This window comes from Anomaloglossus baeobatrachus, chromosome 3 (assembly GCF_048569485.1).
Source record: "Anomaloglossus baeobatrachus isolate aAnoBae1 chromosome 3, aAnoBae1.hap1, whole genome shotgun sequence".
NCBI lineage: Eukaryota > Metazoa > Chordata > Amphibia > Anura > Aromobatidae > Anomaloglossus > Anomaloglossus baeobatrachus.
This window is the reverse complement of record NC_134355.1, coordinates 189,731,728-189,747,218: the sequence shown is the minus strand read 5'-3', so window position 1 is coordinate 189,747,218 and position 15,491 is coordinate 189,731,728. Positions and strand designations below refer to the sequence as shown.

At 47.9% G+C, this 15,491-nt stretch overlaps 1 protein-coding gene across 2 annotated transcripts in view; it reads left to right on the top strand.

The window, feature by feature from the left end:
* SNX9 (sorting nexin 9) overlaps positions 1-15,491 on the top strand; it is a 186,017-nt gene that overhangs the window by 127,024 nt on the left and 43,502 nt on the right. For both annotated transcript variants that reach the window (XM_075339650.1, XM_075339651.1), the window contains exons 7-9: positions 64-148; positions 9,123-9,248; positions 9,435-9,552. In XM_075339650.1, the coding sequence (XP_075195765.1) occupies positions 64-148; positions 9,123-9,248; positions 9,435-9,552 (329 nt within the window). The remainder of the gene's footprint in view (positions 1-63; positions 149-9,122; positions 9,249-9,434; positions 9,553-15,491) is intronic.

Below are 15,491 nucleotides of genomic sequence, written 5' to 3'. Positions count from 1 at the left end.
AAAATGTAAGCAGGGAAAAAGTATTTACCCATTTTTATTTTTTTTTTTATTTCTTTTTTTAAGGTTTCCTGGTTTTGGAAAGTCTGGAATTGAACAGTATCTGTTATCCAAACAGACAACAAAATCCAAAGAAAAAATCCCTATTATTGTACGTATTCATCCACTTGTGTGCTGTTCTGCTGAAAATTGGGTTTGGATGTATGGAAATATAATTGTATATTCCCATATGCAGCAGAAATCACTTTGACACTCCGTGGAAAAAGCTGTATACTTATTTGATAAGCATTCTGGATTTCAAACGTCAATTTATGTTGTCGATGTCAGGGCGGATTTCACACTTTAGGCTATGTGCGCACTAGAAATGAGAAGTTTCTCAAGAAAATTTCTTGAGAAACTTCTGGGAGTGAAAGATTTCCGGACCTCCGGAAAAAATCCGCACCAAATCCGCATGCGGATTAGCCGCGGATTAGCCGCGGAATTGCCGCGGGTGGTTCCCTGCGGATTTTTGCAGGCTGTACTGCCGAAATCCGCAGGGTACCTGCGGAAATAATGGACATGTTCATTTTCTCAAGAAAGTTTCTCGAGAAATTCTTCTCAAGGAAATTTCTTGAGAAAAATCCGCACCAGTGCGCACAGCTATTTTTTTTTACCATTGGATTTGCTGGGAAATGTCTGCACAAAGATTGCAGACATTTCTCAAGAAATTTCCGCGGCAAATCCGCGGGTAAAACGCACTATTGCGCACATAGCCTTACTGTGGTGAGAATTTGGTTGAAATTTGCAGAAAAGCTACAGCTACAACAATCCACAACAATATCCACTGCTGTACACCAGGTATTTATTACAGTGTCTTACACTGCCACTCCTGCGCATGTGCACTTCTCTCTGCCCTGTTGAGGACAGAGTAAAGTATTGTAGTGTGCATGTGCTCTTTGGCCTTCCCCCACGCATGCGCACTACAGTACTTTGCTATGTAAGACACTCTGTGGATGACATAGGATGCATCATACAGAGGCAGAAGGACGGCAATCACAGGAAGAGAGGGGGCTCGTGATTAAAGCCCATTGGATCGAACCACCCTGTAGGTGAGTATAAGAAAAGATTTTTTTTTTTTTTTGCAGAGCGGATTGGGGACATATTGTAAAATGCTGTATATGAGAGTTTATAGGTGCTGTTCCTACTTTACGTGGTAAGAGGTTGATGACTGGTTCCCTTTAATTAAGCACAAATTCAAAGTTGCGCAATAATATTGTGGCTTTTGGTGTTTACACACCGGCACCACCACCTGCGCCAATATGAGCGGAGCGTGTGCAGGACAGGTTGTAATGTAACGAACCCCAGAAATATACTCCAGTCAATGACTGGAGTACATTTTCTGGCGGCTGTGGCGAATGCCGGTTAAGAGATGCCCCTAATTCCTTATGTTGCATTTGACATTTAAGCCCTTCACGTCATCCACCGTACATGTACTGCGCAAGTTGGAAGCAGGTGTATGGGGAAAAAGCTCCTCCTAACAATTGTGAGTGGAGCAGAGCTCCATTTGTGATTGTTGACCTATTAAATCCTGCTGTCAAACTCTGACAGTCAGATTTAACACGTAGTCATTTTAAACTCCGATCGGCGTGTCCATGATCACAGGTTGCCAATGCGTTGCTATAACAGGGGGCTGTGAAATCCTGCCTGTGGCCAAGCTTCAATGGAGACCTTGATTTTTGCTTTAGACAGCAAGCTATGGCATTGCTGTATACAGCACAAGTGATTAGACGACTATTAAAAACCCCAAGTAAAAAAAAAATTTTTTTAACAAATATGAAAAAAATAAAAAAATCCCCCTTTTGCTCCATTAAAAAGAGATTATAAAAAAATACACGTGGTATTGCGCGTTCAGATAAGTCAAATCTATCAAAATATAAAAATAATTAACCCTATCTGTAAACACTGTAAGCAAAAAATAATCAAGAACACCAAAATTACGTTTTCTGGGTGACTGCAATAGCACAAATCATCATATCGATCCCAAAAATGGTATCTAGAAAAACTATACGGCTCCATCACCCAAAGAATTAAAACCTTACGGGTCATGGAAAATGGCGACAGTCTTTTTGAAAACTTCTGATTTATTTATTTTTCACCACTAAAATAATAAAAGCAGCTGGACATGTTTGGCATTGCTGTAATCGTACTGATGAGGAGAGGAGAACCATAATGTTATTTTATAAGTACACTAAAAACATTTCCCCAAAAAACACGTAAGATTTGTGTTGTTTTTTCACAATTTCTCCCCATTTGGAATTTTTCCCTCGTTTTACTGTATGCTGTGGGGTAAAATGAATGGTTAGAGATGGAGAGGCTATAAAAGGGTTAAATGCCACGCTGCCATGCATAAAGACAATCCAGGTATAACGAGAGAGTGATTTATTGTGAATCTCCTTCATCAGACCGGGGTGGGAATAGATAGCAAGACCCGACCCACATATTCCCTTCCTGTTGCACCTGTTAATCAAATAGGCGAGCATTGTTGGAACTTTACTTGCACATATTTCTTTGTCGCTCTATTGGGAGACCCAGACAATTGGGTGTATAGGCTATGCCTCCGGAGGCAGCACAAAGTATTACACTCAAAAGTGTTAAGCCCCTCCCCTTCTGCCTATACACCCCCCGTGCTCCCACGGGCTCCTCAGTTTTTATGCTTTGTGCGAAGGAGGCAGACATGCACAGCACAGCTCCACAGATTGGTCAGCAGCAGCTGCTGACCAGGTCGGATGGAAGAAAAGTGGGCCCATATAGGGCCCCCAGCATGCTCCCTTCTCACCCCACTCTTGTCGGCGGTGTTGTTAAGGTTGAGGTATCCATTGCGGGTACGGAGGCTGGAGCCCACATGCTGCTTTCCTTCCCCATCCCCCTCAGGGCTCTGGTGAAGTGGGATCCTATCGGTCTCCAGGCACTGAGACCGTGCTTCATCCACAACTCCTGTGGAGACTGCTGGATAGGAGCCGGGTTCCGTTCAGGGACATGGCCCTGCATCTTGAAGGTACTCTGTATCCCTGTAGGGACCGTGCACGGCAACACCTCAGCTTTGCTGGGTGTGCTAGTGCACCGGGGACCGCGGCGCTGACCGGGTCCATATGTGCCATTACACACTCAGCGTCGCTGAGTGTGTTTATATGTAGGGGCTACCGCGCTAACCGCCGCTGCCATGTGAAACTGCGGCGCGGCTGGGACTTGTAGTTCGCCGGGGACTTCGGCGTCGGCCGCGCTTTTACGGCGGCGACGCTTATACTCGAGTCCCCGGCTTTCTTGCGGCCTAGCTTCCTTTTTCCCGCCCTCAGCCCTGACAGGCAGGGGGAAGGGCGGGACGCTGCACGGAAGAGAGGGACAAACGAGCAGCATGAGGGCTGGAGCATGCTTTGCATACTCCACTCCCCTCACTGTGCACTGTGTGAGACGCCCACGGCTCCCTCCTCTCGTCAGGACGCCGCAGCAATTCCTGTCAGCTCCTCCGACGCTGCAGAGAGGGATTAACCCTGGGAAACCCAGACACGGTCTCTGGTGGCCTCACAACCGCTTTAGGCGGCTGGTAAGCAGCACCTGGGGTGTTACCCCCATGGTGCTGTAGTGTATTGATACATTCTGTGTTATTACTATATACTTTACACTGTATGAGCACAGTTCATTATGGCTATTTACCCTTTTGTGTTAATCAGGGAAAACAATAGCATGGCCCCACAAAGACAGGGGTGCCAAAAAACAGGATTATTAGGCTGCCTGCGCCGCTTGTACGACCCAGCTGCCGGCAGGTCCCATTGACCCTCATTGTGTGCAATGTGTGGCCCCTGTGACTCTCTTCTTCAGCCAGAGCATCTGCTAAGAGGGGCCCAGGGGGAGAAACCTGTTGACACGGTCCTTAGTGACGGGGATGGAGTTTGCAAAACTCTCTGAGACTATGGCTGAGATACTAGAAGCCTTGCAGTCCAGGCCGGTATCTCAGCAAAGGGACTCTGTTGAATCATTGTTTCCCTGGCCCCCCTCAATTGGACCAACAATGTCCTCCCGGGATACATTCCAGGCTGAGGGTTCTGACTTAGACCCCAGCCCCAGACCGACTAAGCGGGCTCGCTTAGAATTTCCCTCGACATCATGTTGTTCAGGGTCTCAGCGGGGGGAATCTCCGGTTGATGATGCGGAGACAGCTGATCAGGATTCTGATCCTGAGGGCGCTCTCAATCGTAATACTCCAGACGGGGACGCCATAGTGAACGATCTCATTGCGTCCATCAATCAAATGCTGGATATTTCTCCCTCAGCTCCTCCGGCGGAGGAGTCAGATTATCAGCAGGAGTAATTCCGCTTCAGGTTCCCCAAGCGTACACCGAGTATGTTTCTAGACCATTCTGATTCCAGAGAGGCAGTCCAGAATCACCATGCTTGTCCAGATAAGCGTTTTTCTTAGCGCCTTAAGGATACACGTTGTCCTTTTCCACCTGACGTGGTTAAAGGTTGGACTCAGTGTCTCAGAGTGGACCCTCCAATCTCACAGACTGGCGGCTAGATCATTACTTGCAGTGGAAGATGGAGCCTCGCTCAAAGATGCCACTGACGGGCAGATGGAGCTCTGGTTGAAATCCATCTATGAAGCTATCGGAGCTTCTTTTGTCCCAGCATTCGCAGCCGTATGGGCGCTACCAGCTATCTCAGCAGGTCAAGCGCAAATTGAAGCAGCCACATGCACGGCCGCGCCACAAGTGGCATCCATTACCTCCCAAACTTCGGCAACGCTATTAGTGCTGTCCTGGACTCTGCGAGCTGTACGGTGGTTGCGGACGCCAATTCGGTGGTACTCCGCAGGGCCTTATGGCTACGGGAATGGAAGGCAGATTCTGCTTCCAAAAAAGCGCTTAACCAGTTTGCCAATTTGTGGCGACAGGTTGTTTGGCGAGCGTCTGGATGAAGTCATCAAGCAATCCAAGGGAAAGGATACATCCTTACCCCAGTCCCAACCAAACATATCCCAACAGAGGAGAGGGCAGTCGAGGTTTCGCTCCTCTCGGGGCGCGGGCAGGTCCCAATTCTCCTCGTCCACAAGGTCTCAGAAAGACAAAGGAGCTCTGATGCATGGCGGTCTAAGTCACGTCCTAAACAGACCACCGGGGGCGCCGCTAACAAAGCGGCTTCCTCATGACTTTCGGCCTCCGCTAGTAGCATCCTCGGTCGGTGGCAGGCTCTCCCGCTTTTGCGACACCGGGCTGCCACAAATAAAAGACCGCTGGGTGAGAATTATTCTGTCTCACGGTTACGAGATAGAGTTTACCTCTCGTCCCCCGACTCGATTCTTCAGGTCATCCCCGCCTCCCGAGCGAGCCGAGGCTCCTCTGCAGGCGCGGCGCACTCTGACGGCTGAAGGAGTGGTGATCCCTGTTCCTCTTCAGCAACAGAGCCACGGTTTTTACTCCAACTTGTTGGTGGTCTCAAAGAAGGACGGGTCTTTCCGCCCGGTCCTGGACCTGAAACTGCTCAACAGACGGGTAAAAAACCAGGCGGTTCCGGATGGAATCCCTCCGCTCCGTCATCGCCTCAATGTCCCAAGGAGATTTCCTTGCATCAATCGATATCAAAAATGCTTATCCCCATGTACCGATTGCTCCAGAGCACCAGCGCTTCTTGCGCTTCGCCATAGGACACGAATACCTGCAATTCGTGGCACTGCCGTTCGGCCTGGCAACAGCCCCACGGGTTTTTACCAAGGTTATGGCTACTGTAGTAGCGCTTCTACACTCCCTGGGTCACTCGGTGATCCAGTATTTGGACGATCTGCTGATCAAGGCACCCTCTATAGAGGCATGCCAACGCAGCCTTGACGCTACCCTGGAGACTCTCCAGGGTTTCGGGTGGATCATCAATTTTCCAAAGTCAAATCTGACACCGGCCCAATCGCTGACATATCTTGGCACGAAGTTTCATACTCTCAGCGATAGTGAAGCTTCCGCTGATCAAACAGCAGTCACTACGGAAAGGGGTACAATCTCTCCTTCAAGGCCAGTCACACCCCGTGAGGCGCCTCACGCACTTCCTGGGGAAGATGGTGACAGCAATGGAGGCAGTCCCTTTCGCGCAATTTCACCTGCGTCCCCTTCAATGGGACATCCTATGCAAATGGGACAGGAAGCCGACGTCCCTCGTCAGGATAGTCTCCCTCTCTCAGACGACCAAAGCTTCCCTTCGGTGGTGGCTTATTCCCACTTCATTAGCGAAGGGGAAATCTTTCCTACCCCCATCCTGGGAAGTAGTCACGACGGACGCGAGTCTGTCAGGGTGGGGAGCGGTTTTTCTCCACCACAGGGCTTAGGGTACGTGGACCCAGCAAGAGTCCTCGCTTCAGATCAATTTTCTGGAAATACGGGCAGGGTATCTTGCCCTGAAAGCGTTCCAGCAGTGGCTGGAAGGCAAGCAGATCCGAATTCAGTCGGACAATTCCACAGCGGTGGCATACATCAACCACCAAGGCGGCACACGCAGCCGGCAAGCCTTCCAGGAAGTCCGGCGGATTTTGATGTGGGTGGAAGCCACGGCCTCCACCATCTCTGCAGTTCACATTCCAAGCGTGGAAGACTGGGAAGCGGATTATCTCAGTCGCCAGGGCATGGACACAGGGGAATGGTCCCTTCACCCGGGCGTGTTTCAGGAGATCTGTTGCCGCTGGGGGGTGCCGGACGTCGACTTCATGGCGTCCCGGCACAATAACAAGGTACCGACGTTCATGGCACGGTCTCAAGATCCCAGAGCTCTGGCGGCAGACGCCTTAGTTCAGGATTGGTCTCAGTTTCAGCTCCCTTATGTGTTCCTCCGCTGGCACTGTTGCCCAGAGTGTTACGCAAGATCAGGGCCGACTGCCGCCGCGTCATCCTCGTCGCTCCAGACTGGCCGAGGAGGTCGTGGTACCCGGATCTGTGGCATCTCACGGTCGGCCAACCGTGGGCACTACCAGACCGACCAGACTTGTTATCTCAAGGGCCGTTTTTTCCATCTCAATTCTGTGGCCCTCAACCTGACTGTGTGGCCATTGAGTCCTGGATCCTAGCGTCTTCAGGATTATCTCAAGACGTCATTGCCACTATGAGACAGGCTAGGAAACCAACGTCCGCCAAGATCTACCACAGGACGTGGAAAATTTTCCTGTCGTGGTGCTCTGCTCAGGGTTCTTCTCCCTGGCACTTTGCCTTGCCCATTTTTTCTGTCCTTCCTTCAATCTGGACTGGAAAAGGGTTTGTCGCTCAACTCCCTTAAGGGACAAGTCTCAGCGCTCTCTGTGTTTTTTCCAGAAGCGCCTAGCCAGACTTCCACAGGTACGCACGTTCCTGCAGGGGGTTTGTCACATCGTTCCTTCTTACAAGCTGACGTTAGAACCCTGGATTCTGAACAGGGTGCTGCTGGTTCTTTAGAAATCACCATTCGAGACAATGAGAGATATTTCTCTCTCTCACGCCTTTCGCAGAAAGGGTTTTTTCTAGTAGCAGTCACTTCACTTCGGAGAGTGTCCGAGCTAGCAGCGCTGTCATGCAGAGCCCCTTTCCTGGTTGTTCACCAGGACAAGGTGGTTCTGCGTCCCGTTCCGGACTTTCTCTCTAAGGTGGTATCCCCCTTTCATCTCAATCAGGATATCTCCTTACCTTCTTTTTGTCCTCATCCAGTTCACCAATGTGAAAAGGATTTGCACTTGTTAGATCTGGTGAGAGCACTCAGACTCTACATTTCTCGTACGGCGCCCCTGCGCCTCTCGGATGCACTTTTTGTCCTTGTCGCTGGCCAGCGTAAAGGGTCACAGGCTTCCAAATCAACCTTGGCTCGGTGGATCAAGGAGCCAATTCTCAAAGTCCACCGTTCGGCTGGGCTTCCGGTTCCCTCAGGGCTGAAGGCCCATTCTACCAGAGCCGTGGGTGCGTCCTGGGCTTTGAGACACCAGGATACGGCTCAGCAGGTGTGTCAGGCGGCTACCTGGTCGAGCCTGCACACTTTCACGAAACACTATCAGGTGCATACCTATGCTTCGGCGGATGCCAGCCTAGGTAGACGAGTCCTTCAGGCGGCGATTGCGCACCTGTAGGAAAAGGCCGTTTTACGGCTCTCTTACGAGGTATTATTTTACCCACCCAGGGATTGCTTTTGGACATCCCAATTGTCTGGGTCTCCCAATAGAGCGACAAAGAAGAAGGGAATTTTGTTTACTTACCGTAAATTCCTTTTCTTATAGCTCTAATTGGGAGACCCAGCACCCGCCCCTGTTTTTTTGTGTACACATGTAGTTCATGTTGAATGGTTTCAGTTCTCCGATATTCCTTCGGATCGATGTTACTTTAAACCAGTTTATAATTCTTTTTCCTCCTTCTTGCTTTTGCACCAAAACTGAGGAGCCCGTGGGAGCACGGGGGGTGTATAGGCAGAAGGGGAGGGGCTTAACACTTTTGAGTGTAATACTTTGTGCTGCCTCCGGAGGCATAGCCTATACACACAATTGTCTGGGTCTCCCAATTAGAGCTAGAAGAAAAGGAATTTACGGTAAGTAAACAAAATTCCCTTCTTTTTAAATAAAACATCCAATCTGTGAAGTAAAGGTATCCTTACATTCCGCATCCTAGTACCAGTATAGCAATGGCTTTACTTTATATAGGAAAATCTTGCTGGGTGTTTCCTATTAATGCTGTAATCAATTGGGACCATGGTATCTTATTGGTTAGAGGGAGGGGGCTTCCATTGTCACCAGTGACCCCTTATAACCTGTTGGCAACATTGTGACCAGCAGATATAATAGACTGCACCACATTAGAATGTAAAACCAGAATTATAAAATATAAAAGGCATATTATACCCCCATACCTATATGTTTTATGATGGTGCAAATGCCATCCAGCACTTTACAATCATGGAAGCCTTTATGACATTTTGCATTAAATTCTAACTACTTGTAAAATAAAATATAGCATGGAAGCAGAAAGCAAATCTTCTCATGCTGCTCTCTGACTTTAGAGTGGAGGTCTTCTCTGTAATGTGATACTAAGATATAGTCCAGCTGACAGTGAAAGGGTTAAATATGAGGACTTAAATAACTTAAATCGATCTCTTTATTGCAGATAGGAGATTACGGGCCAATGTGGGTCTACCCAACTTCAACATTCGACTGTGTTGTAGCTGATCCACGTAAGGGAACCAAAATGTACGGTCTGAAGAGTTATATAGAATATCAGCTAACGCCAACAGTAAGTAAGCTGCACCTGACTGCACAATCCCAGTGTTTCAATGGGAAAAATATCTGAAATGAGGGAAATGGTATATATGAAAGTATCTTACTTAATAACTCCCTCCTGGTCTAAAACGGTCACGAGGCTTTGATTTCAATAATTCTGCTCTCTTTGTGCTTACAGCTCATTCTTTTTCTTTTCTAGAGCACAAACCGGGCAGTAAACCACAGGTATAAGCACTTTGATTGGCTTTATGAGCGCCTTTTGGTGAAGTTTGGCTTGGCTATACCCATTCCTTCTCTTCCAGACAAACAAGTCACAGGTATCATTTGTGTTGTTTGTTTTGTTTTTTTTTTTTTGTTTTGGGTTTTTTTAACCCCATTACGACCGCGTTACGTTTTAAAACGGCACTAAAAAAGGGTACTTATTCCTTTCTGCCGTTTTAAAACGGCGGTCGGAAAAAAGGGTCTAGCGCCCCCCAGAGTCAGAAAATTTCCGGGGTCTCAGCTGCCGGGGGTAGCTGAGACCCTGGAGATCATGATTCGGGCCGGTTTTTCCGGTCCCCGCTCACCTGATGACCGGTATACACCGTATACCGATCATCAAGTTATAGTAAATGACCGCGCCGGTAAAAAATCATTTATCTCCCATCTGGCATGATCAAACATGCCAGATGGGAGATAAATCTTTTTCCCGGTTCCCTCCGGTCCCCTCGGTATCCCCAAAGTGCCCCCCCGACCCCCAACCCCCTCCCGAAAATCCAAGATGGCCGCGCGCATCGGAGAGCACAGCAGCGCGCCGGCCGCATTTACAGTGTTCCTATGGTTTCTGTCGTATGTGCCATAACACATACGACAGAAACCTGCTCCCTAGGCCCTGCCGGGTCACCCCCTACCCCCCCCCTGGTGTCCCCCGGTGTCCCCCGGTGTCATACATACCGGAGCGCTGATCCCCCGCGGCCCCCTCCTCCTTCTCTGCAGACTCCGGTCACATGTGCCGAGCAGATGACAGCTTCCTGTGTTCAGGACGCTGGCTGCTGATGCTGCTCAGCACTGTGCAGCTGTGACCCGGGGAGGGTGGGTGCAGATTCTTTGCACCCACTCTCCTCAAATGGAGGGTCTGCCCTCCTAGAAAATGGGGGATACGTTCCCTGAACGTGTCCCCCATATTCTAGAAGGTCCAGAGGCGACGTGGGACATCCAAATGGATTATAGTGGATTTTTTTTTTTCTTTTCAATAAATTGGTCAATCAGGGAATGTTTTGGGGAGTGTTTTTTCAAATAAATTTTTTTTTGTTGTCAATTTTTTTTCTTATTACTGTCAATTAGTTATGTCGGGTATCTGATAGACGCCGTGACATAACTAATTGCTGGGCTTGATGCCAGGTGACATTACACACCTGGTATCAACCCCATTCATTACCCCGTTAGCCAACGCACCAGGGCGCGGGATGAGCTGGGGCGAAGCGCCAGAATTGGCGCATCTAATGGATGCGCCACTTCTGGGGCGGCTGCGGCCTGCTATTTTTAGGCTGGGAAGAGTCCAATAACCATGGCTCTTCCCATCCTGAAAATACCAGACCCCAGCTGTCAGCTTCACCTTGGCTGGTGATCTAATTTGGGGGGACCCCACGTTTGTTTGTTTTTTTTAATTATTTATTTATAAATAATTAAAAAAAAAAAAACAGCTTGGGGAGCCCTCCAAATTGATCACCAGACAAGATGAAGCTGTCAGCTGTGGTTTGCAGGCTACAGCTGTCTGCTTTACCCTAGCTGGCTATCAAAAATAGGGGGGACCCCACGTCATTTATTTTAATTTTTTTTTTTTTTTTTGGGCTAAATACAAGGCTAGGCATCCTTTAGTGTCACATGAAAGGCACTAAAGGGCGCCAGCTTAGAATATGCAGGGGGGTGGGACGTTATATATGTTTGACATCTATCCATTCATCCACTGTAGCATTTTACGCTGTGTGCCCACAATCAGGGTTTGCAGCGTTTTGGGCGCAGAGTGTTTTCCCTGCGTCCATAACGCTGCGTTGTGCAGTAGAAGCACAGTGGCAGGATTTTTAGAAATCCCGTGCCCACTGTGTTTCTTTTCTCCGCAGCATAAACCGACCTGTGGCGCAGCTTCCCGAGCCTCAGCATGTCAATTTATGCTGCGGAGATGAGTGTTCTTTGCAGGTAGAATAAAACTAAAGTCCACAGCAGCCTGAACCCAAATCGTGGGCATGGGCAGCTGCGTTCTCCCGTGGACAACACTCACATTTCTGCAGGAGGCTGACACTGTGTACTAGACGCCGTGTCGCTGGATCATGGCCACATAGCCTAAAGGCTACTTTACACGCTGCGATATCGGTCCCGATATCGCTAGTGTGGGTACCCGCCCCCATCTGTTGTGCGACACGGGCAAATCGCTGCCCGTGCCGCACAACATCGCGCAGACGCATCACACATACTTACCTGCCCGGCGACGTCGCTGTGACCGGCGAACCGCCTCCTTTCTAAGGGGGCGGTCCGTGTGGCATCACAGTGACGTCACTGAGCGGCCGCCCAATAGAAGCGGAGGGGCGGAGATGAGTGGCCGGAACATCCCGCCCACCTTCTTCCTTCCTCATAGCGGCCGGGAGGCAGGTAAGGAGAGGTTCCTCGTTCCTGCGGCGTCACACATAGCGATGTGTGCTGCCGCAGGAGCGACGAACTACATCGTTACTGCTGCAGTAACGATAATCGAGAATGGACCCCCATGTCACCGATGAGCGATTTTGCACGTTTTTGCAACGATGCAAAATCGCTCATCGGTGTCACACGCAGCAACATCGCTAATGCGGCCGGATGTGCGTCACCAATTCCGTGACCCTAACGACTCCGCATTAGCGATGTCGCAGCGTGTAAAGCCCCCTTAACAGTGAGAAATTTGTTGCTACAGCAACATTTTTGTGAAGTACCTGTGGATTCAAAATGCTTACTATACTCCTGAATAAAATCCTTGAGGGGTCCAGTTTCCAAAATGAGGTCACTTGTGGGGGGTTTCTGATGTATAGGTACCCAAGGGGCCCTGCTAATGTGACATGGTGCGCGCAATTTACTTCAACTTTTCCAAAATTCAAATGGTGCTCCTTCCATTCCAAGCCCTCCCATTTATCCAAACAAAGGTTTTTGGCCACATGTGTGGTATCCCTGCGCTCACAAGAAATTAGATAACAACCTGTGGGGTACACGTTTTGTTGTTGCCTCTTGAAAAAGTGAAAAATGTGTCGCTAAATCAACATTTTTGTGAAAAAAATGAAAATTTCAATATGGCAACCTAAGCTTATCAAATTCTGTGAAGTATTCGTGGATTCAAAATGCTCAATATACACCTAGATTAAAGCCTTGAGGGGTCTTATTTCCAGAATGGGGTCACTTGTGGGGGACCTCCACTGCTTAGGCACCTCAGGGGCTCTCCTAATGCAACATGGCGTCCGCTATTGATTCCAGCCAATTTTGCAGTCAAACTGCACTCCTTCTCTTCTGAGCCCTGTAGTGTGCCCAAACAGTTGATTTCCACCACATACAAGATATCAACAAACTCAGGAGAAATTGCGCAATAAATTTCATGGTGATTTATTTCCTGTTACCCTTGTGAAAAAAAAAGCTACCTGGTTGAAGTAACAATTTTGTGGTAAAATTTTATTTTTTTATTTTCATGGCTCAACGTTATAAACTTCTGTAAAGCACCTGGAGGTTCAGGGTACTCACCAAACATCAAGATAAATTCCTTGAGGGGCCTAGTTTCCAATATGGGGTCACTTGTGGTGTTTTTTTGCTGTTTACGTACCTTAGGGGTCCTCCAAATGCGACATGGTGCCTGCAATCTTTTTCAGCCAAATTTCCTTTCCAAAATTCAAATATTGCTCCTTCCGTTCCAAGCCCTCCCATTTCTCCAAACAAAGGTTTCAGACCACAAGTGAGGTATCACCGCGCTCATAAAAAAGTGGGTAACAAACGTTGGGGTCAAATTTTTGGAATTACCTCTTGAAAAAGTGAAAAAATTGATGCTAAAGCAACATTTTTGAGAAAAAAATGAAAATTTTCAATGTGACAAAGTAACGTTATCAAAATCTGTGAAGTACTTGTGGATCCAAAATGCTCACTATACCCCTAGATAGAAGCCTTCAGGGGTCTAGTTTCCAAAATGGTGTCACTTGTGAGGGGTTTCTGCTGTTTAGGTACCTTAGCGGACATGTAAATGCAACATGGTGCCCGCAATCTATTTCAGCCAAATTTGCTTTCCAAAATTCAAATATTGCTCCTTCTGTTCCGAGCCCTCCCATTTGTCCAAACAAAGGTTTCTGACCACATGTGGGGTATTGGCGCGCTCATAAGAAAGTGGGGAACAAGTTTTGGGGTTCATTTTGTTGTGTTATTTCTTCTAAAAGTGAATAAATTTGGGGTAGAGCAACATTTTAGGTAAAATTTTATTTTTTGCTTTTTTTCATTCCACTTTGCTTTAGTTCCTGTGAAGCACCTGAAGGGTTAATAAACTTCTTGGATGTGGTTTTGAGTACTTTGAGGGGTGCTGTTTTGAGAATGGTGTCACTTTTAGGTATTTTCTGTCACTTAGGCCTCTCAAAGTCACTTCAAATGTGATGTGGTCCCTAAAAAAATGGTTTTGTGAATTTTGTTGAAAAAATGGGAAATTGCTGATGAACTTTGACCCCTTCTAACTTCCTAACCCCAAAACATTTTGTTTCAGAAATTGCGCTAATGTAAAGTAGACATGTGGGAAATGTTATTTATTAACTGTTTTGTGTGACATAACTCTCTGGGTTAAGGGCATAAAAATTAAAAGTTTGAAAATTGCAAAATTTTCAAAATTTTCATCAAATTTCCGATTTTTTCACAAATAAAAGCAAAAAATATCGTTCTAAATTTATAACTATCATGAAGTACAATATGTCACGAAAAAACAATGTCAGAATCACCGGGATCCGTTGAAGCGTTCCAGAGTTATGACCTCATAAAGTGACACTGGTCAGAATTGCAAAAAATGGCCTGGGCATTAAGGACAAAACTGGCTTCGTCCTTAAGGGGTTAAAAAGTATTCTCCATTTAAAATTGGGAGCTAGGTGATCGACTGGGGTGCAACCGCTCGGACCTGGATCATTTCTCAGAGCAAGAAACTTTTATCCTCACTAGAATGGAGCGGCAATGCAAGTGCTCAACCGGAACATCATGAATTCCCTATTGGGTTTCCTAGCCCCACAGGGAATGGATGTAGCGGCGGTCTGGTACCCAACCTGCCGCTACATTTTGTAACGAAGATATAGGTGACCCGTTGGGAATGAATATTCCTTGTTTTACCAATTGTTGTGAATCCCAGCTGTCAGTCCCCCACCAATCAGTAAAGGTGGCTTTACACGCTACGAGATAGCTAAAGCGATGTCGTTGGGGTCACGGAATTTGTGACGCACATCCGGCCGCTTTAGCGATGTCGTTGTGTGTGACACCTATGAGCGATTTTGAATCGTCGCAAAAACGTTCAAAATCGCTCATCGGTGACATGCCCCCCTATTCCCAATTATCGTTGCTGCTGCAGTAACAATGTTGTTTGTCGTTCCTGCGGCAGCACACATGGCTATGTGTGACGCCGCTGGAACGACAAACATCTCCTTACCTGCATCCCGCCATCAATGAGGAAAGAAGGAGGTGGACGTCATGTTCCGGCCGCTCATCTCCTCCCCTCCTTTACTATTGGGCGGAGGTTCAGTGACGCTGCTGTGACGCTGAACGAACTGCCCCCTTAGAAAGGAGGCGGTTCGCTGGTCACAGTGACGTCGCTGCACAGGTAAGTGCGTGTGACGCTGTCGTAGCGATAATGTTCGCTACGGCAGCAATCACCACATATCGTGCCACCGACAGGGGCGGGTGCTATCGCACGCGACATCGCTAGCCGATGCAAGCAATGTCGCAGCGTGTAAAGCGGCCTTAAGTTATCATCTGTGCTCTGATTTGTTTCCATTGGACAAACTTGGAAAGTTTTCATGTAAAAAGACAAGGTTGTTTTGTTCATATGTGTCAGATTTGTAGCAGACTAGTGATCCACTCCTTATATCTAAATGGGGGTTTGAAATGCCTCGAACAGTCACAGAAATTTCTACCACGTGTGAGCATACTCTTCGGGCGGCTTTGCACGTTGCGACATCGCACATGCGATGTCGGTGGGGTCAAATCGAAAGTGACGCACATCCGGCGTCACTTTCGACATCGTACTGTGTAAATG